Source organism: Achroia grisella, unplaced genomic scaffold (genome assembly GCF_030625045.1).
Source record: "Achroia grisella isolate CSIRO2021 unplaced genomic scaffold, CSIRO_AGI_Agris_v1 utg900, whole genome shotgun sequence".
NCBI classification, from domain to species: Eukaryota; Metazoa; Arthropoda; class Insecta; order Lepidoptera; family Pyralidae; genus Achroia; species Achroia grisella.
In genome coordinates, this window is record NW_026713059.1 from 642,848 (window position 1) to 670,034 (window position 27,187).

The window sequence follows — 27,187 nt, forward strand, 5'->3', positions numbered from 1 at the left end:
ATATTAAATTACATATATTTACTACTCTCATCATATTTTAAAACCAATTCACTCAGTCACAGACTCCAATTGTGATCAAGTGTTCGAAGTGATCTATTTTAATAAAATTTTACTTATATCCCAATTCTGGCATCCTGGTAATCCTGGTTGCGGCGCCACACCAATTGTAACGTTCCCCCCCTTACCTATGAAATTGAACTAAACACCCATTCTAAATATCCGAGGATCATCTAAATAATAGATCATATAACGATGGAACACTTAATCTTTAATCATTTGGCCATATAAATAAATTATTGTGATCGTCTAGTATCGGTGGACCCGTTGTGTATATGTAGTAACTATAGATTCTTTTATTGGTATATGATGGAGTAATAACTGCGAGATAAATACATATCTCAATAATACAAATTATGATACAGAGTATATGTTATGAATAATAATTATAAGGTATATATTTGAATCATTGAACCATTATGATTTTAATAAATAAGGTGGGATATGCAAGGAAGGGTTGCAATATGCACCATTTGAAAGTGAAATGGGATGAGTATTCTCAGCACCAAAACAAGATTAATTTATATTATTAATTCAACATTACAAGTGGTTTCACCAAGCTTGCGATGCTGAAAGTAGGTAGATAAAATATAGTTGCCATAGGCAGATCGAAACTGAATTCAGGATCACTCACGACACAGAAGCTTACTTATGGATATTGACTCCTTCGGTTCTATGTGGCGATAGAGAGACTGTCAAAGAGACTGCCCGATCTCGAAACTAAATCCCAGCATCACTCGGTCACGTAGCTTACTTAATGGGGAATACCCTTCGGCTATATATAATGTGACATTGGAGATCAGACTGTAGATACAGTACGAGTCGTAACAGAAACTAGGAGGTCAATCAAATACCAGAACTTACTAATGGATAATCCTTTCGGCCCTATAATGTGACATTGGAGATCACCAGTAATTGCAGTACGATAAATAATAATAATAGAGTAGTGTGATAGCTCAATGCCATCAACACCACAATATTGGTCAATCCAATATATAATGTTGATAATTGCTATATTACAAACATAGCATATAAAGTTTATAAATTTACTTAATACCAAGAATACTCAAGGAATTAAGAATTAGATATGTGTGAATAAGAGCTGGGCTCTAATATGATTGATTATATGTAAATTAGAATTTCTTGCATGGCGAAGTAATCTTTATATTGATGAGATATTATAAGCGAGAAATATAAGTCCCATATCTGAAAATAGATGTCTGGATGCTCCACATAAAGAATCAACCAGAAGGTAATGTTTAGTTTGTAGAAGGACTGCATGTCCTGATATAGTAATCAGTAGAATTTGATTAATCACATAGTGAAATAATCATAATAATATAAATAATAGTGACAGAGGTCTGTGACCTGGATGATTGTTATGTATAGACAACCACTAGGTGGATAGTCGATATGATAGAGGACCGGAGTCCTGGATATAAAAGCCAATGCTTAGTAATTGATAAAATGTTTAGCCATAAAATGGATAGTCATAAAATATATTTTCATTGAGGACCGAAGCCCATAGATGTGATTATGTGTATGTATTTATATTTATATATGTATGTATTTATATTTATATATGTATGTATATATACACATATAATATGTATATATAAATTAAAGGACTAAGAGTCCTAATATTATTACACTGAATATTTACGCTCAAGTAATTAGTATTTATTATTAAGGCCAAAGACCTTAAAATAAACCTTTATTTTATTGAATTGACTGGAACAAGAAGAATAATATTAAATATATTAATTAATAAAGAACCGAAGTTCCTTAGAATTGATTGTAGAATAAAATGTAATATTATTATTACCGATATCTATATGTATATGGTTGGTCTTGTATTTCAATATATTCAAAATTATATAATAATTTTGATAATGCATCGCCCACATGAATCCGATTGCCCAATGGGTGATTGATAGGAATGACTGGAGATGTTAAGATCCCATGTCTTATGTATAGTTAGTTTATATATTATTACATTGTAGTTTTATTAAATAAGAAACAATATAGTCTTATTATAATACTGGCTTAATTAGCAATTATACCTTATATGTACATGTTTATTAAACCCACTAGTTATGATGACGATTAGCCTTCATACCGGCCACTGATGATTCAGGGAGAGAACCACAAGTGGTGCCCGAGACTTGTGACTCGGGTGTAGGTTTAAAGAGCTCTTTTAGAATGCATTAACACTCACCTTCACTACTTCTGGGAACCTCCCAGAATTCATCTAATAAACCCCCCAATGCCTACAATATTCACAGTTACATATATATAAATGTAATCTCTTACAACCCTAATTATTAATTTATGCTATTCATATAAAATATATTTAACATAAAGGTTGTTACAACATTAAGTGCATATACACTTAATATTACTAATCTCAATGTGGTGATCTAATAAATGCATTCTTATACTTCAATATAATAATTCTATATTATAATTTAGCAATTCCTTTATTTATGAAATGCAAGATATATCTATATATCTATAAGGAAGTCATAGTGAACCGCATTGCTATTGCTTCTGCTGGTTAATATAATTATATTCAATGGTTAATTCGTCTATTAATTACTTATTTAATTTGTGCAGTGTATAATAAGTTGTAATATAATAAATATAATGCGTCCTAAACTTTACTCACACAATGCTGCATATCCAGAGTATCAATATATCTCTATATTGATACACCAGCCATACAACATGCATACTATAAAACTTAGGGTGTGTGTCCTAGATAACCACTCAGTTATCAACTAAACAGAAATCCCTATTGGTTGTAGAAATCTCCACAGGGATCGTGGTCTAAAACCTTCATTACGAGCTTTGACCCATCTCTCCTCAAATGATGGAACATGTGACTTCATCATAAATTCATCGATCTGAGCCTCTCTCTCCTCTTGATGAAAACTTCCACAACTATTACAGATATTATATTTCCTTACTAAAGCCTCCATAGAGATTTACGGATCATAATATATCATCAAAAACTATTGGAAAATGTCACTTCAATAGTTCAATCATCGATACAAGTATTTTCCTCCTTCTAGTGAAGCCTTCAGTAACCAGAAACCCCCAAGCGACATCTTTTGTGGAATGTATATAATCTTCGTATGGGTTAATTCATTTATTAATTATCTATTTACTTTGTGCAGTGTATAATAAGTTGTAATATAATAAATGTAATGCGTCATAAACTTTACCCACACAATGCTGCATATCCAGAGTAGCAACATATCGCTATATTGATACACTAGCCATACAACATGCATACGGTAAAACTTAGGGTGTGTGTCCTAGATAACCACAGTGTTATCAACTAAGTTAAGTCCCTACTGGTTGTAGAAATCTCCACAGGGATCGTGGTCTAAAACCTTCATTGCGAGCTTTGACTCATCTCTCCTCAAATGATGGAACATGTGACTTCATCATAGATTCATCGATCTGAGCCTCTCTCTCCTCCTGATAAAAACTTCCACAACCTATTTATTATAACTTCACTTACTTGCTAAAGTCTCCATAGAGATTTACGGTTCACATTTGATCATCATAAATTATTGGAAAATGTTACTTCAATAGTTTATTCATCGATACAAACATTTGCCTCCTTCTAATAAAGCCTTCAGCAAAACTATATATATAAGACTCAAAGATCTTCCTCTCATTACATCTTCCGTGTAATATAATATAGACGTGTACTAAATATTAACCATGCAATATCTACATATTCGAAATAGTAAACGTAATTTACTATCCCAAATAAGGAACACCACACAGCAAGACATTCAGTGTGAGTAATGAAATATTTGAAATAAGTAATAAATAGTTGAAATAAGTGAATGAAATATTTATTTTTGATAAGTAACTGAACTATTATTAGCCATCATTATAAGTACAATAGGGTTTTACTATAACTTCCTTAATTTACTTTTAGTTTAGTCGTAGTAAATTTATTATTAATATAATTCTCATATAAAATATTAGAGTTATCAACAACTGTTAAAGGACACAATTAAATTCATTAGCATCTAACGAGTAAATATACACATTTAATATTAAACTCCTAACCTTTCAACCTAACTAAAGAAAATAAATCAATATAACTCAGATTTATGTAGGTACAAATTGAGACTATTATCGTAATATAAGAAAGACACAAATAAACCATGCTCGTTAAATTTTATATTATAAGTAATTAAACTAAATCAATGTATTCGTCAACATATTAATTCCACGCAAATCATAAAATAAATAAACACATGTTCATTTCCTAATTAACTTGGCAGTTTATCTAAAATATCCCAATAATACAGTCAAATGATAACAGACATACAGTATATTATGAGCACAATAAATAAAGTGAAAGAATTAAAATGACTTACCAATATGTTGACAAGAACGGATATTAAAGTATTAAAATCACTTACTAAAATCTCCTTATTTACGAATAGTAAAAGAGTTAAATATACACTTGTTACTCCTACGGAAGCTCGCCGACGACTAACCTTTCTTTTGATTCTTCATCCTTCCTAACAACCTTCTACCGACTTTGTTTTTGCCAAATATATATATCTAAACATAACTCAACGTGAGAACTTCGTTCTTAGGCATTTCACACTAATTATACAGGATGATTTTTAAATTTATTTTGTAACACTTTTCTTTATCCTAAATTTTATTTTGTTTTACAAATATTTTTCCTATATAATATATAAACAACCATTTACCGAGTTTACATAATATATTTACTTGTTTATTAATTTAATGTTGATATAACATTATAATAAATCGCAAACACATATATAATATGTAATTAATATTAAAGTCTGTAATAAAAATAAAAATGTAATTTATAATTTACTTAATAAATCATTATAATTATATAAACGTTAGTATTCATATATAACCGCTCATTCTGTTGATACTATTATTTTACATACTGTGTTTTTATGAAATTCTAATAAATTCCTTTCTATTATCAAAACCTGAACTAATGTTTCAATACAATTAATTCCTTAGAAGTCGTTTTCTATTTATCTATTTAAATCATGATCTCTTACAACGTAGTAAATTGGAACATCCTATGTATGCATGTCGGCTTTCTTTTGTTAAACACAAAGGATGCCGTTCTATTGTTCTATTTGCTAGTAAATATGTTTACAGAAAAATATTTAACAGTTCTTAATAGTTTTGTTTTTAACACACGTGTAATATCTGTAGATAGTGTGTTTGTCGGCCTTCTTTTGACGAACACAAAAGGATGCCGCCCTATTGTCTTTTCTGCTAGTAACCATGTTTACATATATGCATTTAACAGTTTTTAATGGCTTTATTTTGACACACATGTAATACCTATAGATAGTTATAGCGAACTATCCTTTTTCTGGTGTTGAAAGCTAAATACACAATATTGATTTTATTTAATATTTTGTACTATTTTACATCTAACTTATTTTATGTATTTTATTTATCAAATAAGACGATGCTTCTACTACAATTATTTTGTCAATGAAATAACGGAATATATGCTAATTTATTCTATGTATGTACAATTTTTGAAGTGAATATTTTTAATATGTACATTTTTCTTGTTATTTCCTTTTATCGCCCATTTTATGCAAAATATGACGTAAAACTAAAATGAGTACTAGGCGAACCGTCACAGCATTAAACATAAAAGTTATTATCATAATATATACTTTTGAATTGTTCCAACTTGTACTGGTTATGATACTCATATATATATTCGGATTAACATTATAAACGAACTAATTCGTAATACCAGCTGTTGAGTTTCATCACCGTACCACCCGCCAGAAACTAAAATACCATCCTGATCATCTGGATGAATGACGGTCCTACATAATACAGTTTTGTAGAAACTTTTTACCACGCACAACAACATTTATATTTATCACAATGTTGTTATGCAGAAAATACCAATGTGCGGAAATACCAATTTCCGAACCGATACGATATTGAAACCTACAACAAAAGAGCTTATTCTTTTTTAAAAGACCGACAACGCACTTGAAATTCTTCCAGTGGTGCTCATGGGCAGCGGTAATCACTTACCACATGTGAGCCGCCTGCTCGTTTGTCCCCTGTGCTATAAAAAAAACACAGAGCATAAATAAGGATAAAAATAGACTACATTTTATTTTAAAAAATAACCTGGATATAATGTGTTTTTAATATATAGTCTTGTTACATTCAAGACTATACATTAAAGATAAATATAAATAGTATACAAAAGCTGCTGTTCATAATCAAGTAGATAGAAAAGATGGCGCCAGTTTCTTATAAACCTAAGAGACTTTTCATTAGTTAATGCACCCGTACTCGAAACAGGGACCTTTATGTTAATTAGGCTTAATATAACTTGGAAATTACACGGAAAATATGCTAATACTGTGCTGAATAGAAAAAATGTGAAAAGAATTTGCGATTTAATTTAATTTGATTTCTGAATTTTATATTTGGCTATATTTTTCATGTGTCTATTTTAAATAAATATCGTAATTATTGCTTATCGGTAGAGTCTGTATTAAGCTATACATATTTAATTATACTTTAATGCATAATAAACATGTATAATATTTTAAATTACCCAGTGCTGAACGGAAACAAACAACCGTGGTTAATATAAACAATTACTTGTATAAGTGGCCTAAAAGTCTTAAAGTACTTAACTTAATTTTGCGTATGCATATAAGTTTGACATCAACTTCTACTTTAAATTTGACTTTAATTGTGACTGCAGCTGTAAGTGTCAAAGACTAAAGTAGTCTAAACTAACTACTTTGATGTTAACAAAATAATCTACTTAACTAAGGTAATTTTGTCATTCCTTCGAACTTCTTCTCTTATTTTCTATTAGGAATTTAAGGAAATTGAAGCTTGTGGATGACCGTATAATACAAAGAATTACCGCTAATCGAAATTCAATAGTTAAATTAAAGTAAATGTTGTGTGAATAAGAAATCTCGTTTTCTTTTTCAGGGCTGAATTGACAAGTAATCCTGGATTCCAATCGTCGCTGAGTGTAACATCGAAAGGAGATGAAAATTCATACAATCCGTTTGAAAACCGCAATTTGGAACATCCTAATTCGTGAGTTAATAAATTAATGTCTATTTTTATGGGATGCCAAATAAAGTATCGGCCTGCACGATGGTAAGTGACAATCATGGAAAAAGCCTCTAACAGTGACATTACGTTCTCATGTGATGCCCTCATGCGTTGCTATTCCTAAAGACTGAGAGATAACGCTTCCGTATTCAGTAATTTTGTTATTTCACCTCCATATCTTCCTTTAATGGAAACATATTTTACAACCTAAACAGGAAAAACCTCAAAACAATAGGGATAATAACGGGCCACTGTCCTTTGAACAAATACTTGTATACAACAGGTGCCACAGACAGTCCTCTTTGTCGGGGCTGCTTTGAAGCCGAAGAAAAGCCTGGCCACCAGATCCTGTAATATGTAGCAGTGGCTACAAATCCTCGGAATTGTAAGGTCGCTCCGTAAAGCCTGTGAAGAATCCAGGGGGAGCTTGGCTAGATACTATAGTAGCCTTGGCGAAACGAGAGGCTAAATGCGGAAACAGAAACCAACATACAAAATAATACAACATATTTTACAAAGCAAGCAGAGGACATTGTTCAGAGTCTTCTTTTATTATCTTATTGATTATCTATTTAAAATGTTTATGGCGTATACTCAAAAATATCTAAAGAGAACCGTTTTCTCTTTACAAACAATACTCGCTTCATTTACATTCATAACTCGGCCCAAGCATTATCATTTGATTTATCATTAGTCCTAATTCCAACCCAAAACCAACTGCTCTAAAAATTATTACAGGTACGAATATGTGACACGTTTATCCCAATTTACCTTTCCGTGCAACCCTAAAAGGCTTAAACCTTTTTACCTTCGCAAGATACCAGAATATAAAGTGAAAAACAGTATTGTAAATCGTGAAATATAATTCTGTCATCCATTTTCAACGGAGAAATATTCCTATGTCAAATTGTTTTCTTTATGGTTATATCATGAGCAAATTATTTATGTTACATTTAATCTATAAATATAATTGAATGTTTATTATGATTTTTAGATGTAATCTAATAACCATAATCAATTATGTTAAATAAATATTATAGGCGATAAAAGAAATCAAAGAATTGTCGTATCAAAGAAACATCACAAACTAAGTCCAAGAAGGGAAACCAGGAAGAAGAAGAAGAGAAGGGACTGATCAATAAAATGAACTGACAATTTAGACCTTGGTGTTCGAAATATATAGCTTCTAATATAAATAGACTAAGTGGACTGTATTCCACAAATTTACCTATATCTCACTGATTTCTATGCTTGTTATATGTTATATATATATATAACCAGGAATACATTTTTTATATAATCTTACAATAATTATTGCTACAAAATATATACAAAATTATTTAACTACTTTTAGTATTGTTTTAAATAATTTAGTGCTCCATTTATTTTGTAATGAAGCACGTTCATCCATGCTTATTATCTTTTTATTATAGCTTGTCACGAATAAAGATAAAAACTAGACCAATGTAATGTATATAATTATGCCGACATAAACTTTGTAAAAAGTTGCCAGTGTGAGTACAGTCACACTTAATCCAATTGATTGACAGCCAAGCAGTAAGATGTATAAAGCAGTCGAATTACAAGATAAAAGACATAAATACCCCTGGACAATTAACACGGTGCCATCTAGTCCCATGGTAAGCAGAGCTTGTGTTATGGGTACTAGACAACTGATATAAATACTCAGATTTTTTTTGTAAATATATGCATAATATACATAGAAAACACCCAGACCGATACAAACAATCATACTCATGAATACAAATGTTTGTGTCGTGCTTGGAATCGAACCCGCGACCATCGGAAGTAAAGCGGTGTGCTAAACCACTAGACCACCAAGGCTGTCATGATGATGCATGATTACCTTGAAGATATTTTCCTGTGGAATACCAGAGCATGAGTGGTATCGTAGGTGTCAAAGAATATCGTAATGTCGTAATGATGTTCATGTATTTAGACGATAGTAAACACTTACTTCCAGGACCATCAGCTTCTTTGACATTCCTATTTAATAAACAAAAGAACTTAAACAGTTTGCATAAAACTAGTTCTATTTGCGATTATTTTAACTAAATTTATTCTTTTGTAATTTTAGCAAATCTGTTTTCAAATTAACAGAGCATATATTTTAGTTTTTTTAACAACTACGTATTGACCTCAGCAGTCCAATGGTTTAGTAAACCGTCGTCCTTCCGATAGGCGGGGGTTCGATTCAAACATTCGTACTTATGACTATTGCTTATATTGATCTGTGTTTACGTATTTATAACACAAGCTCTGCTTAGCTTGAGACTAAATAGCGATGTGTGGTTTGTTTATGGCCACTATTATTATGGTACAATATACAGGTACATCAAAATTATCTTAATCTATTGCCACAGTTACGTATGTATGTATATATTATTATATGTATAGATATTCATGCAGGTATACAAATGTTTGCGTTGCGAACAACTGAATATCGGAAAATAAGGCAGTGTCCTTACCACTAGACCGTAAATAAACAAACTTTTGGAGGCCGATCGTTTACAGGATGTAAGGTAGGACGCTTCACAACTTTCCGTCATAAAAAAATATTATATCGTTACTGACGATCGACATCATACATTCATCAGTCATCACATTACACGCTCTATTTTCCATTAATCGTAACTGTCACATAGGTAAAATGTACAGAAAAGGAAATAAAATATAAATATAGCTATTCTACTGTTGCTCCAAAATATCTCGATGTTTATCGATTGTATAATACATACAGTATCATTTTACACCTGATAGGTGGCAATCATGCATATCAATCATTTGGTTGTAAACGATTACTGTAGCCCAGGGATTCCTGAAATACCAAGGGTGTCACGTGCACATTTCATACATCGACCCTTAAGAAACATTAATATACCCTTCTTGAAAAACCCCGTACTGTAGTCTCTAAAGAAAACCTCGGCAGGTAGTTCATTCCGCAATATATGTACGCGAAGCTTGTCGGAAACCACTCAGATTCCTGTGTGTGGGGATGAATTTCCTATCGATGGCGAGCGGTGGTAAAAAGTATCTGTAGCCATCATGTCAAACAGTCCTTCAGAACATTATACATATTCTACAGACTGTCCGTTGAATATTCCGTTGTGCATTCTTCAAAGCCTAAATCTAAGTGGCTCGGTACCGTCCGAGATATATGAAACACATAATTCACAAAATAAGCTGTTTAGCAACAGGAATATGGAATGAACCTTTAATATTTATCTACCGTGCTAAATGTCAGCAATAGTCAGGGGTAATTTATAGTTGTACAGAGTACTTTTCCTACACATTTTGACACGTGAAGAAAGATGTTTGGTGCCGGTTATAAGTCGTCAGTTTGTTAAGGGTACGGAGGTATGACAGCTTAGATCTCCGCAATGGCAAGGTTGAGGTATTTAAATCAAAATGCAGCATATTCAGCCGCTGAAATGGATGAAACATAAACATCAACGCACATGACTTTATACGGATGCAATGCATAATAAAAACAATTAAGTTTTTTCGATCTATTGCAATGCTGTTTGATCGTAACTACAGAAAATGTTTCAAGATCTGAAAATTTCAATATCATATTACTTCGGAAATACCATTGCACAAAGTCGTTGTGTGTGACAAAAGTTTCTGGAAAAATATCTGGTGGAGAACCGCCAATTTTCCAGAGTTATGAAGCGGCTGAGGAAAAGCTCCTGACAGACAGATACAACTAGAGTGTGAAGGAACCGATAGGAGTTCCAATGTTCTGCTATTCTGGGATTGTGGAAGTCTATTATGAGATCGTTGAGTGATGGAGAATACTATCAAATAATCATTTTTCAAATTTCGAAGTCATTGGTTGACGCTAGTTCGCAAGATTCGCTGTTTATGCGGTTTTAAATATATAAGAGTAGATACGTATCTAGTAGACAATACAATCTATTCCAATATTAAAAGGAGAACTATCTTCACTTTCTAAAGCAGATATCTAATTAAATTCACGAATTAATTTTGATAAATACGCAAAATTTTTCAATGCTTCATCCAATTACTATTTACCGTTAGATGTCTTCTATGGAATTTCAATTAAGAAGGTGTCTTTAGAAATCAAACGTGAGAGTTAGAAGTACAGCCAGCTTCATAAATATTTTAGTAACTAGCTGTGCCCGCTACTTCGTCCGCGTGGAATAGTTGACGAATGATGAATTTTCATGCAAACTTATTATATATAACTTATTTTAATATTAAAGGGTAAAATTTTGTACAAACTTTGAATGTCATATGTATTTATATTTAATCAACATTCGAAAAAATAAGTTTCAAACTCCTTAAAAAGACGATATTTCCATACAACCTTTCATCACCCCATTCAACCCCTTGCAATCGTTTTTTTATCATTAAACTAATTAACCATTAAAAATAGCATATGTTCTTTCTCAAGGTCTAGATTATCTGTGTACCAAATATCATTTAAATCGGTTCAGTAGTTTTGGCGTGAAAGCGTGACAGACACCCAGAGTTTCGCATTTATATTAGTAAGGATTATCGTGACTGTATTCGCGTGCCCGGGATAATGTGATTAACCATAATAAAAAATAATATCCGTTACCGTCCTAAATACAATTGAGTGTCAAATTTCATGACGATTGGTTGCGCCCTATTCAGAGGCAATAAAATAAACAAACTCGCTTTCACATTAATATTGCTAGTAAGGATAATATAAAAGAGCTCTCTTAATCCTTTATTTTAAATGATATAAAAAAGATATAGATAGAAAGATAAATATAGATATAGATAGATTTTATAAACATATATAAAAATACTTTAACTAGTTGGTCATTTTTATATAATTAAAAAAAACAAGTATAAACTATTATGTAAAGTTATCACATCAAAATTAGGCCAGTACACAACAAAAATCTGCAGATTTTGCCAAACTGAAGAGAAAACGACACTACACATCCTATATGGTTGTAGCTCACTCATGTATAAACGTAATATCTCCTTTGGAAAGTTTACACTCTATCTTGAGGAGGTAAAAACCATCGCTCGTAAGGATATACTTAATTTCATGTCCCTGACGGGTCTAGGTAACTCTGAAAAAGGGCGAGCACAATAAATCTATATAGGTCGCAGTGCTACAGATCCAAGCACTTGAGAATAGCCTAAACAACCCAGTAAAAAAATCACATCATGCATTGGAAACAACTAATGACCCTTCTACAAATCATTGAGCAGTTAACATATAGAGTTGGTATTGCCCGTAAGACAACATATGTATATGAAATGATATCAATATAATAAACAGTAATAGAATGATCTTAAAGAAAAAGATCTATCACAGTTTTATATATTTCCTGTTTTTTAAGATGAATCTATACAAACAACGGTTTAGATATATGTATGCGCAATAAAAAAAATGGTCACAGAAAAATATTTTGTTTTAAGTGATTGAAGCCTAACCACCATTTTGAATATATTCGTAATAGTACTTAATTAAAAAAAACTTTAAAATTTAGAATGTTTCAATTTTAAATTAACGGATCGTTTAAAATTGGAACATTCTAAATTTTTCCAAAATCCTGGTATCCTGGTCACCGCAATATACCCAGTTCTAGTAGTGTATTTATATGAAATGATTTTATATGCTTTAATTAAAATTGTAATTGACTGTACTTGATTAAACATTTTCTAATTAAATTTATTGTAATTTCGGTATATTTTTAATAGGTCCACTGAGATATCTCTGAAAAAAAAAATACATCGCTATGAAAGCACTTACGTACATTTGTACTTTTAATTTATTAAATTTTGTTAAACTTTGATAATAAGATTGATTATATTTAGGTAAAGGATAAAAACAATTAAAATGGAATAGAAATAATCTTCATTCAAACAAACTTGATATAAGCACTTTTGAATAGTCAGATTTTTCTACCACTCATTCGGAATGCAGTCTCATCACATAAAGAATAAGAAAGAATCTTGCGTGTCTCTTTCAAATAAAGGTTGATCAGAATTATTTATTTAAGAATTTTATGTGAATACAAACTACCAAATAGAAACGTTGAAATAAATAAATACTCACTTGAATAACAAAGTGAACATCTTTAAAAAATCTACATAAAACGGATGAAAATTATGGAATGTATTTAGATAGATTATAGAAAAGATGCCAATTTAGCACTTACTGCATTGATTCTATCATCTTTGTACTGTTTTAGCTTCCTATATTAAATTAGGCTTTAGGTAATACTAGGTTGATATTATATACTCTACGTTTCACTCCAGGCTGAAACATCTGTGGGAACAAAGAAAAATATATCTAATTACATATAATGTGGTAAAATAGCTACGAATAACATGTACATTATTAGGTTTATGTCTATAATAAAAGATATAAGAAAAACTACATATTATTGGGGAACTTTATCAACCTAATAAAACCTAAAGTAATGATGATTAGCATTTATGCTGTTTCTCCGAGCACTTGTGCTAGAAAGATCGTAGTCAGGGAACGGCCAATATCTTGAATTTATATTAAATCAATATACAAAGTCGCGGGCACAGTTAGTGCCGTGTGAAATAGTAGCCATCGATAGCATTTTTAATTATTTGAGCTAATTATAAAACGCTAAAGACACCAAATTCCTTACAAACTTTCATCCCCTAATTTATTTTACTCCCTTAAGGATAAAATTTTTTCAAACATATATATTTGAATATAATAATTATTTAATATACAACCTAATAAATAAGAATCAAACTTCTAGCTTTAAAAATGACGATACCTCCCTACAATCTTTCGTCTCCCTTTTCAACCCCTTAAAATCCTTTTTTCGCATTAAAGAATAGCCTATGTGTACTCTTTCTCTGGGTTTATACTATCTAAGTACCAAACGTCGTTTAAATCAGTTCAGTAGTTTTACCAGAAAAGCGAGACAGATAGAGTTACTTTCGCATTTATAATATTAGCCATGATAATGCAATAAATAGCGCGTTCAGACAAACAAACTTTTCAACTTTACAATATTATTATAGATTTATAATATTTTTTGCAACAGGGTTTTTGGATCAATTCTCCACCTGCTAAAAGCATGTCTCGGCTCTGGTATCCTGGCAATGCCAGCTGCCTTCAAGAACTGCGGGATGGTAACCGGCACTATAGGAACACTGCTCGCTGGCCTCGTTTGCACTCATACCATACATATATTCGTAAGTATTTATATATTTTTTCATACACATACAGACTTACAGAGACAGATATTGTACAATTCTATTGAAATCCTACGTCTGTCTCACGTATTTAAGTTACCAAGGTACAAAGCAAGATACTCTATACGCTGTGTGTATGAAAACATACAATAATAATAATCTCATGACAATTCACACAGCGCTATCTAGACCCAAGTAAGCTAGCTAAAGCTTGTGTTATGGATCTAGATAACTGATACAAATACATATATTTTTTTTTCGTTCAGTAGTTCATTAGTAGTAGTTCTTCATGAAGGTGGAAAGTATGATATGATATTGATAACGGTTGGTACTTACCACCAAACTAATCCTTACTGCACTCCTTACATTATGAATCGTATAAAAATTACAATCAGATATAAATAATTGCCTAAATTCTATTTTTATAAAAAAAAGCATATATATGTATATGCAGTAATTTTAGCATATATGTAGTTACTGTATGATATACGGCCTCTGTACACATAAAGCTATTCTGCATTAGCATATAGTAATTAATTCACTTATAAATAGTTTTGATGTTGTTCTTGAATACTCGTAAATAAATATTCACATTTAGTATTACTATGGATAGTAATTAATTTATTTATAAATAGTTTCTAATGTTGTTATTGAATAAATATACTCATATTTATTATATCTATTAGTATGGCTAAAAATGTTTTTTATAAAACTGTGGATACATAGATTTTCCAGACAATAGATTGCGTCAATCAATTCGAGCATAGCCATTTTGAAATTTTCCCAGAAATCCTCACAAAATGGGTTATATTTGGAATAGGTGCCCGTTATGAATATAACTTACACCCGCATTATGGTTTCCAGAAAATATAGTTCTGTGAACAAGTCCGAAAAATAGAATAAATGCAAAAATATAAGGTTTTTATAATTTAACAATTATGTTCAATTCTAAAAACCAATTATTACGTCTGCGTTTTTTTAATGCAATAGATGGGTATTTGTTCAAGTAAACATAAATGTCAGATAGCATTGATATCGGTTCACCCGTGTAATCATAAATAGTAACGAATAGACAGACAGCTTCACTGTTAAATTTATAATGTTACTATTATTTGCCATTTATCGTTATACTACCTACTCACCCTGGCTTCGGACGAGTGTACATGTATTATATATATAAATCTTCCTCTAGAATCATCATTCGTAGAGCAACAAACATCCATCCATCCAACTTTCGCGGTTATAATAATATTAAGAGTATAAATAGAGGTTATTCCGATATTCTCGACCCATTGGCTTTGCGGCGTGATATTGCATCTCTGTGCATTTTCTACCGCATATATCACGGGGAGTGTTCTGAGGAATTGTTCGGATTAATACCAGCTGCTGAGTTTCACCATCGTACCACCCGCCAGAAACTGAAATACCATCCTGATCATCTGGATGAATGGCGGTCTTCCATAGTGCGGTTTTCTAGAAACTTTTTGCCCCGCACAACCACATTGTGGAATCACCTTCCAGCAATGGTATTTCCGAACGGATACGATATTGAAACCTTCAAGAAAAGAGCTTATTCCTTTTTAAAAGGCCGACAACGTACTTGCAATTCCCCTGGTGTTGCGGGTGCTCATGGGCGGCGGTAATCACTTACCATCAGGTGAGCCGCATGCTCGTTTATCCCCTGTGTTATAAAAAAAAAATATCATGAAATATTATTAGTAAATAATTTAAAAACAAACCGCACACCATTTTGCCATAGTCTATATGATTATTGGCACGTCTTGGGTTTATAAACCCTTAATCTTATGAGTCTGAATCTGGCTGATACAGATTTTATGTATTCATGTATATGTCTGACTGAACCACCACTAATATAAACATCAATAACAAACCAATTTAATCCGAGAGACGGCGAGTGGTGGTTTACTCCATACTGCATTCAAATAAATCTATATCATCGCTTAGCTAACATTATTAATTCTAAAAAATTTAATCTACGTAAAACGTATAAAATTAGAATAAAAGAAACTTGTACCAAATTTCCGATAACCAAAATTTATAAACCATCCTATAAGACTGTTTGAAATTTTTTGAAAATTTTCTTCTGTACAATAATAAATAATAAGAATATTCCTGTAATATTTACATAGAGCTTTAGTTCCTCGCTAAGAAGAGCTTATGTATATATGTAGAAGGCGCCCAAATCAATACAAATAACTCATACTCATAATTATAAATGTTTCTACCGTGCATTATTTCACACATTCCAACCATCTCTTTTTCGGCCTTCCTCTGCCTTTATAACAAACCAAATTCATATAATAACAACAACAAGTCTACATAAATAAGAAAATGTAAATTTCTTCTTATTATTTTAGGTGAAAGCATCACAAAATATTTGCATCGACGCGAAAAAACCTTCAATGAGTTTCGCTGAAACCTGTGGAGCGGTCTTCACTTACGGACCGAAAAGATTACAAGCTTGGGGTGAATTTGTCAAGTTCGTATACTTTTTCAACAACAAGTTTTCTAGTCACGTCTTAATCTTGATTTGTTGGTGATACAAGACCTAGAAAATATAGCCTTCCATTAATACGACTAGTATCCGTACATTACGTAACTTCGGATTGTATAAAAACAATATTTTACGGTCTTAGAATATATCACTTTTTATAATTCACTAGCTTTTGCCTGCGGCTTCGCTCGCGTTAATTTATCCCCTTAGGGGTGAAATTTATCAATATCCTTTCTTAGCGGATGCCAACGTCATAGTAGCTTTATCATAGTAGATTGGTTTAAAATTGAGAAAGTTTCATACAATCCCTTATTTTATCCTCTTGGGGGTAGAATTATTCAAAATCGTTTCTTAGCGTCCCTTCTTTCCTACGTCATAACATCTACCTGCATGCCAAATTTCAGCCCGATCCGGTTAGTGGTTTGGGCTGTGCGTTGATAGATCACTATGTGTAACTTAAGTATAAGGGTGACCTCAAAGTTATAACTGGAGATTGTAAGATGTTATTATAGTACAATAACGAGATTTTTTTTATACTTGATTCTAAGTTAGATTCTTATAATATAGACCGCATACAATATAGACTATATTCTATGCGGACAATACCGATTATATATTATTCAGGTCAGTCATTTCTAAAAATATATAATTGGTGACTTTTTGTTGACCTCTCAAAATTTGTACTATTACCCTTTGTAATAATTATATATAGATATAATATTATGTTCAAAGTACTGTTTATAGGCTCTAAATATGTTATTTACATGTTATATATATACATATAAAAAAATATTGATTATAATATTTATCATATATAACAAATATATCTTACCTACTTTTGTGGCATTGTGGTACTTATATGGTAGTAGAATAAATATAATTACATTTATATAAAGCTATAATATAATTTATATTTTAGTATATATAGAAATATTTCTAAAAATAAGCCATATCTAAAATATTTAATGAAGTTCTATTTATTTCTGAATATAAATTTATTTGATATCTAGATAGAAAATTCTAATTTCCGTTGTGAAAACCTCTCAAAACAAGATATGCCTATTATATCTATTTTCTGTTAGAATAATTTGACCGTTTTATATTCTCAACGTCAATGATTCCATTGCGATTATTGGACAGAATAAGGCAGTACAGATACATTTCTTTAATATAAGTTCTCGACCTGGTTTCGTATGTATATCTAATAATTTTTAGTTTTATTCTGCTACTAGCTGACTCGCGTAACTTCGTCTGCATCACACTTACTTGATATTTCGCCCAATTTACATATCTTTTTAAATTATAGCCTCTGTGTTATTCTAACGTATAAGCTATATTACTGTAAAGTTTCATACCGATCCGTTCAGTAGTATTTGCGTGAAAGGGTAACAAACATCTATGTTTTTTTATACTCACGAGTTTGTCCATACTCGTAAACTTTCGCGTTTATTATATTATTAAGATTAAGATGATATTTGGTAGTCCAGAAAAATGACAAGTTCAGATATTAATAATAAAATAATAATATCTAAGGACAATTCACACAGCGTCATCTAATCCCAAGCTAAGCAGAGCTTGTGTTATGGGTACTAGACAACTGATATAAATACATGGATACATTTTTTTTGTAAATAAATACATATTATACATAGAAAACACCCAGACCGATACAAACAATCATACTCATGAATACAAATGTTTGTACCGTGCGAGGAATCGAACCCACGACCATCGGATAGTAAAACGGTGTGCTAAACCACTAGACCACCGAGGCTGTCAAGATAAACAACAACATACCGTCATGATTTTTATCCTAGATGAGATAGTTAGAGGTTTTGTCAATTGTTGACGTTTAGTGAACGTAACACTTAACTTGGCCCTTCGCTCAGTACATTTTGAATCTAAGGTTACAGAGAGCTATCCTACCACGGTCTCTCAAATTGATTTTTGGTTTGATATCGATGATTCTTTCACCGGAGTGTATAAATTTACACACAAATTTGTTTTTTTGATGTATATTTGAACTCACGACATCTTACATAATTCAGGGCATTAAACCACTAAACCATAACACTCTCATAGATAGGTCTTAGGAAAAACTCCATTCCAAAAGATATCCTTATCTGTAAAAAGTTTCATTAAATTTGTTCAACAGTTAGTACGTGATGCTTTTATTAATACATCACGCAGACAAAGTCGCGATAGAAGCTAGTAGATTATACATATCTAATCAGATTTGGGTAGGCCTATAAAAATGATTACGTACTTCAAACGGCTCGAGGACAAAAGCAAAATGGTAATTCTTTTTGTCTGTGTTATGAATGATTTGATATATTATTTCATCAAATAAACCTTTTTGTCCTGCATGACAAACAAATATAAACATTCTCGATTCTATTGTGTAGTATATTTAAAACAACAATGATATAGATAACATGTTATTTTTAATTTGCTAAAATATAACAGTTAACACTTGAAAAAGAATTATATATTTAAGTCGCTAAGTTTTGCTCTAAACATATTTAGATTTACTATTGACACAAATAAATAATAATCATTTTGTTTATTTTTTATGTTTGTTGCCTAAGAAGTGAGAACACTCTTATTGAGAACAACATTTGAATATTTTTTTTTATTTTAATATATAGGTGTGTATATATGTATACCTATACTTTAACATTGACTTCGTTTAAAATTCAAATTTCAATCAAAACATTTAACTTTTTTTTTATACTACTATGGTGGCAAACAAGCATACGGCCCATCTGATGGTATATGGCTACCGTAGCCTATGGACGCCTGAAGCACCAGGGGCGTCACGTGCGCGTTGTCGACCCTTAAGAAACCTAATATACCCTTCTTGAAAAACCCCATGCTGTAGTCTCGTGAGAAAACCTCGGCAGGAAGTTCATTCTACAATCTAAGTGTACGCGGGAGGAAGCTCCTCTAAAATCGCGCAGTCCGAGAACACTTAGGTTCCAGCGTGTGCGAATGAATTCCCTGTCGATGGCGAGCGGTGCGATGGTAAAAGAGAGTAGGATTACATAACATAGCTATTTTAATTATAATATTTCTTGTTTCAGAACTCTAATAGATTACTCAATGACTTTGACATACATAAGTGTGTTATGTGTGTATATTGTCTTCATTGCATCTTCGTTTAAAGAGGTAAAATAAACATTATTTTATTACAATTATGTTCTTAAACGGAAGCGTTAAGGATAGTCAAACCGGTTCTGTTAAGGTTTCCATAATCTTTGTCCTTTCCTCCATCACAGATTAAATATACTATCTTTTTCGTCAAGCTGAAGAGCAAACACATCCTATCTGATTGTAGCCCACTCATGCATAAACGAAATATTTCCTTTGGAAAGTTTACACTCTATCCTTAGGAGATAAAAACCATCTTATCCTGAGGAGATAAAAACGCTCTGAAAAACAATATGGCGAGCACAATAGATCTATGTCGGTCGCAGTGCGGTCAAAACTGATAATAGCCTAAATCTCCCAATAAAAAAAAAAGACTTACCTAGTACCGGTAGGTACTTATCATAAAAATAACCCATATGCATTCAAAATTCTGTATCGATCTGTATCTCTAAAAATTGGTCGCTAAGTCATGATAGGCTTCTTAATATGTTTATATATAATTGTAGGTGCTGGATGTAGCCTTACCAGAGTACCAAATATCCATTCAGATGTACTGTTTCCTAACTCTGCTACCTCTGATAATAATCTGCCAAATACGAAACCTGAAATATTTGGTGCCGTTCTCAGCAATCGCCAATGTGATGATCATGATTGTGTTTGCCATTACCATGTATTATATGTTCGTGGATCTACCGCCCTTGAGTGAAAGGGAGATGGTGGCTGACATATCTCAATGGCCATTGTTTTTTAGGTAAGTATCTAGTTTTTTTTTCTTTTTGTGACTTAACATTCCCGACAAGAAGTAGTTTCCATAGATAATGTTCTGGGTTGATGGCCAATAGAGCGAATTTAGGAAGATAACTTATCAAAATTGTCTGTGATGAAGATGATCTACTACATTGTACAGAATTCGAAATGAAATGAAATGGTGTTTATTTGGGAGAGGTTTAAACACACAACACTCATGATTTCAATAAACTTAATATCAATAAATAACAACATCTTTGTCTGAGTTCTATCATAGGATATACAGGATGAAAATTTTAATTCAAGTTACGGTTGGATTCACATAGAAATAGAAATAGGAATGATCTTTATTCAAATAAACTTAATATAAGCACTTTTGAATAGTCAAGTTTTTTTAGCCTACCGCTTATTCGGAATGCAGACAATCATCACAAGAAGAATAAGCAAGAAACTTGTGTGTTGCTCTTTTAAATAAATATTGATTTACTTATTTTTAATTAAAGCCAAGGATTAGGCATGCGACAATCAACATAGAAACCGCTACGCACTTAATCTTTGTTCAATAAGATAACATTGTCAGCGTTCTGAATTTTAAGTTAAATATTTTCTACAAAAACATTATTTATAAATTCTTCAATTTTATAATAAGCTTTTTTACAAAGAAAATATTTTATGACACATTTTTCTGGCAAATTGACTACAGACTCTTGTTGTAAAATCTTAAGCAATTTCCATAAAATGAATTACTGACTTTCGTCAAACGGCACTTAGGTAAAACTTACACATAAAGAGTGATAAGTAGCAAAACATTGTATTCTAATTTGTCACCATATGGACGTAAATTTGTATCATAGTTTATATATATACGTTCCCTGAACGTCTTAAGAGGATTAAGCAACAAACCATGTTATAATAATGCAAGAGGAAGAAACTCAGTTCTTCAAACTACAATAGATTTGATAAAAATATAATTTGGTACAGACTAAGTTGTATATTTATTAAATCTTTTGCCCATTTGTGACTACTCCAGGCTATAGCTGGAAATCAATGTTTACCTACTCTGAGCTACAAGATATGACCCACTTGCACTGCTGCATATAGCACATAGAATCTAAAACATACACACATTTTATGACATTTGCGGTGTAAATACTATATTATATTTTTCCTATGTAGACAATCAGAAATTAAAATTAATTTCTAGACACTAGTTAGGCTGAGTAATATAAAAAATGAGCTAAATCGGTGTCTAATAAGGACAACCGTATACCTAATTGTAAAATAACAATACTACATTGTTCTTTTATCATTGTAGCACTGTTATTTTTGCTATGGAGGGTATTGGCGTGGTCATGCCAGTGGAAAACGAGATGGCGAAACCGCAGAAGTTCCTCGGATGTCCTGGAGTACTGAATGTTTCAATGGTCATTGTGATAGTTCTATACGCCATCTTCGGCTTTTTTGGATATCTTCAATTTGGAGACGACGTCAAGGGCAGCATTACTTTAAACCTTCCTCAAGACTCTATGTAAGTATTACACTAATTTTTAAACATTTAATTTGTTTTGTTTATATTCATATAGAAGAACGTCATGGTTTAATTTTCATTCATAGTACCTGAAAACGAAACTTGTTTTCGCAGTTGAAATTTGAACAATTTCACAAAAAACCACCATGTCAATTAAGGTTTCTGACTGATCCCGACGAGGAAATTAATTCAACTTTAACAAATGTGAAGTGTTTTGATTTGTTTGAACGAAAGTTAGACCTACTAGTTTAGTAACAGCTGATTTTGATCTGAATTTAAAGGGAATCGGCATTAGTTAACTGTTGGCGACCGACCATCGCGAACACTTTTGATATTATTAATACTTTAATAATTATTATTTTTAGAACTATTCCTTTATATGTCATGTTTTTTTTTATATATTTCACATATTGTCTTACCGTAGTTTGCAGCAGTATAGTAATATATTATATCGTTATAATCTACCTGTTTTCCCTATTTAGAATCCATCGATTCGTTACACTAACCATAACAATTTTAATATGTTTGTCGCTAATATGACTGACAATGAACTGAATATCTATACACCAAAAAATAAAGCTTTAAATATTTGATTGAAAGTTAACCCTACTAGATTAAAAGCAAATGATTTTTATTTTGAATAAAATTAGCTGAGTATATGATATTATTAATAGTATAATCATAAGCTTGTCTCTAATACAGCTTTGAATGTATATACAAATAAAATTGAATCCCTAAATGTGTTGTTAAGCGCAGAACTCGTGAAAGGTTGGAGCAATTAGCAAGTTTTTATATCAATATTTACTTCAAGTTTGAGTAAGTTTCTTATTAAGAGGAATCTTTGTACAATGTTCTCTGTATTGGCACCTCTGTCTCGTATATTTCCGCCACGCAATTTGCTCTGTATAATATTTTTCAGTTAATTAAAAGATAGTGAAATTACAGGGTACAGAGTTAGTAGACATTAGTCATCCGAGATGGCAAAGAATGACTTGTATTATGTCCTTTGTCGTATTAATCTGACGTAATAGTGCTGTTACTGTACCGATACCACTTACCATAAACTTAGGGCCATTAACTTCTTTGAATTCAACCATTTATAAAATAAAATTAAGAGAATCTAATCATTATTACATAGTATAAAACAAAGTCGCTGTCGCTGTCTGTCCGTCCCTATGTATGCTTAAATCTTTAAAACTACGCAACGGATTTTGAAGCGGTTTTTTTAATGGATAGAGTGATTCTAGAGGGATGTTTATATATATAATACATAAACATCCCTCTTGCGGGGTGGGTAGTTAGTTAATAATATTTTATCTCTTCCAGTATCGCAGAATCCGCCACATTATTAATGGCAGTTGTCATATTCCTCTCCTATGCACTACAGTTCTACGTACCCATGGAAATGATAACACGATTGCTGAAGAAAAGACAATCAAACAGATATGAGAATATCATACAAGTGGCTATAAGGATCACATTGGTTACTATTACTGGTGAGTTTTTATTATTAAAATCGGATACATGTTTATCTATACATATAAATAAAATTGGAGTATCTGTTTGTAATATTGAAATAACCGTTTTTTATTACATGCATATGTAATTACGGGACATACACCAAAATAACCATTTTTACAATTTTTGTCTCTCTGGCTGTCTGTCTATTTGTTCTCACTAATCTCTGAAATGGCTGGACCGATTTTAACGGGACTTTTATTGGCAAATAGCTGAAGTAACAAGGAGTAACTTAGGCTACATTTATTTTAGAAAACTACATTCCTTTTAGTTGAATTCCACGCGGACGAGGTCGCGTGTACATCTAGTACTATATATTAATGAAGGTCAGGATCGAACACCTAATTTTAAACCCATTCAACAGTGTTCAAGGATAATACATATACAAACATTACCGATAGGCACAAACAATTATGTTTATATTATTAGCAGTATAAGCAAGAAAGATAAACACCCTTGAAAATTTCATGTATATAGTATACGATAATAAACAAACTGATACTGAGTAAATACGTAATTTTGTAAATATAATACATGTCATAGAATTCGTACGAAACGCCTAAAGAAACTTTATAAGCAAAATAAATAAATATAGCAAAAAATCATAATGTAAATTGCTAACAGGTAGGTACGGAAAAATATATTTTTTGTCGTATCCAGAAACTTCGGAAAATTGTGAAAGTTTGTTAAATACGTGGATAATAAAAGTAGAATTTATCTTATTTCCTCTTTGTTATACTTCTCTTGTTATTGAAAAAACAGGCCGTGATGTTATATTACTATTCATAGATCCAAAATGTAAGACGTGTAGAAATTTTGATGATGTTGGTAGAATTATACAATTTTGTCACTAAAATTTATAAAAAATAGGGGCATACGGCATAAACGTGGCCAACTGTTCCTTGCTTACTTAATAGAACCTTTAAAAATATTTTTCCAGTGATAGTAAAATTCTTTAAGCATTTTATTCTTCATTGCTCTGCATTTTCACTAAAATAATTAATATGTCTTTTATATTCATTTACTTAACTTCTATTTTATATTTTCTTTAAAATTTTTAATGTACATAATGATTGTAGTGTTATACTACACTTATTTGATATTTAAGACTTCTTATATATCTTAATGTATTCGCTGTTTTCTCCATAATGTTATCACAATAGTTGAATTTACTCTGTACTACAGTTACACATGCATTTTAACACATGCACATGGACTACAATTATGTTTAGCACTAAAAGTATATCCTTTGTTCACAGTTGCCATTGCTGCAGCATTCCCAAATTTGGAGTTGGTAATCAGCTTCGTTGGAGCGGTGTTCTTCTCAACTCTTGGACTTTTCATTCCAGCAGTCATTGACACCGTCTACCATTGGGAGAGAGGTCTTGGGAAATTCAATTATATTCTTTGGAAGAATTCTTTGATTGGTATTGTTTCAATTATTGCGTTGGTATCTGGAGCATATGTGTCTATTGTTGGTATGATACAGGAATTTTCTGGTGATCACGACGTCACTTTTAATAACGAGACTTTATCTTATACGTAGCCTTACATTACAATGTTGTAAATAGTTCTAATTATATTTAATGATCATCATTGCCTGTAATATCTACTGCAGGATGTAGATCTCTTGAAAGCAATATGTGAACCTTCGCTTTCTATAATTAGAAATAATTAGACTACAGGATCTGAAGGTCCCATTCAAATTCTTTTAAAATTGAAATTAAATGTTCGTTTTCTTCAGAATTCTCAATCTATTTGTGTTTCCACCATAGGTAATTGACTACTAATAAATAAACAGATTGCATCCGGTAACTGAATAATCCTGTATAGCAACATAGTGGTGCTGTTATTATTATTATTATCAAATTCTTTGCCGTGTCATGTGCTTGATACAAAAAAGTAAAATCGAATATGGTATGTATCTTGTAGGTATTGTAAATACAATAAATAGTGATGATATTATATTTGTCAACCGTAATAGAAATGAAGAGGTTCTCTAATTGACTGCATTTTTTTGTTTGTTATTCTATATTTTCACGAAGACTGTACATATTTTAGTGATACACGAATCCATACATATAGCTATTCCCGTTTTAATTATTACTTGTTAGAACTGAAACTGTTATTTTTAAGTGAACTAAGACACATTTGCAACGAGAGTGATTCTTATTCTAATAGTGTATTTTATCGAGGCATCAGTGAATGATACAACGTAACCAGATTACCAGGGAAGATCTCGTGACCTCATGGTGGTAACCCAACAGGTTACATATAGTGTTAGCAATGGAGAAATAGTATCAAATACTGAGAATCCCCTTTACTTAGTGCAAGTTAGCATTAAGGTTTACATTACCAACCATCCGACTTAGGAATCTTATGTATAAATATTAAAGTGTTTTATTTACTATAATGAATAATGAAATACTTATCATCATTATTATTTATAACTACAAGTATCAGATTAGAAACATAATTAACTTGTATGATTTTCTAAGAGTGTTAAGCGATTTGATGCATGAATAATTTAAACCAAATTGGATCTTTAATTATATTTGTGCCAACATAAATTTATGTTATGATATAATGTGCTTTGTATATATATCCTTACAATGCTTTATATATATATATTTCGAATTTGTTGTATAGAATTATAACAAACTTAAAACGATTAGAAATATGACCAAGTATGTGATGAAATATAAACTTGACTTATAGAGTTATATAAAATATACGTAGATTAAGCGATTTTATTGCGCGTCATTATTTGTTAAATTAGTAATTAGGATTTTATGTACCGTAATAATAAATATTTATTTATGTATTATCTACTTTATGTAGAGCCGTGAATGCATTGTAAAATTTTGTACATATTTAGCTATTAAATTATAATTTATTATTCCTTTTTTATTTTATTTCTATTAGTGTAATGTTACACACTAATGTAACACCGAAACGAAATTTACGATCTGTTAACATCGAATATTGAATGAAAAATGTAGATTTTTTTTTATTGGGTTGTTTGGGCTATTGTCACGTGCATGGACCTGTAGCACTGCGACCTACATAGATGATGCTCGCCCTTTACAGAGTTCGCTACCTAGACCCGTCAGGGACAAGAATTGAAGCATATTCTTAGGAGCGATGGTTTTTATCTCCTCGGGAAAGAGTGTAAACTTTCCAAAGGAGATATTTCGTTTATGCATGAGTGGGCTACAACCACTTAGGATGTGTAGTGGCGTTTCACTTTTGCATTTATGATGTTAGTAGTATTATATGTATGTTAATGAAATTTTATGTATATA

The 27,187-nt window shown here is 31.4% G+C and overlaps 1 protein-coding gene across 1 annotated transcript in view; it reads left to right on the top strand.

Moving 5' to 3' along the window:
• LOC131853200 (proton-coupled amino acid transporter-like protein pathetic) overlaps positions 1–26,733 on the top strand; it is a 43,935-nt gene extending 17,202 nt beyond the window's left edge. The window contains exons 3-10 of the mRNA XM_059204034.1: positions 7,084–7,194; positions 14,274–14,424; positions 16,803–16,924; positions 20,023–20,107; positions 20,596–20,840; positions 22,152–22,364; positions 23,691–23,860; positions 25,142–26,733. Of these exons, the coding sequence (XP_059060017.1) occupies positions 7,084–7,194; positions 14,274–14,424; positions 16,803–16,924; positions 20,023–20,107; positions 20,596–20,840; positions 22,152–22,364; positions 23,691–23,860; positions 25,142–25,428 (1,384 nt within the window). The 3' untranslated portion in view covers positions 25,429–26,733. The remainder of the gene's footprint in view (positions 1–7,083; positions 7,195–14,273; positions 14,425–16,802; positions 16,925–20,022; positions 20,108–20,595; positions 20,841–22,151; positions 22,365–23,690; positions 23,861–25,141) is intronic.
• Positions 26,734–27,187: the final 454 nt, after the last annotated feature.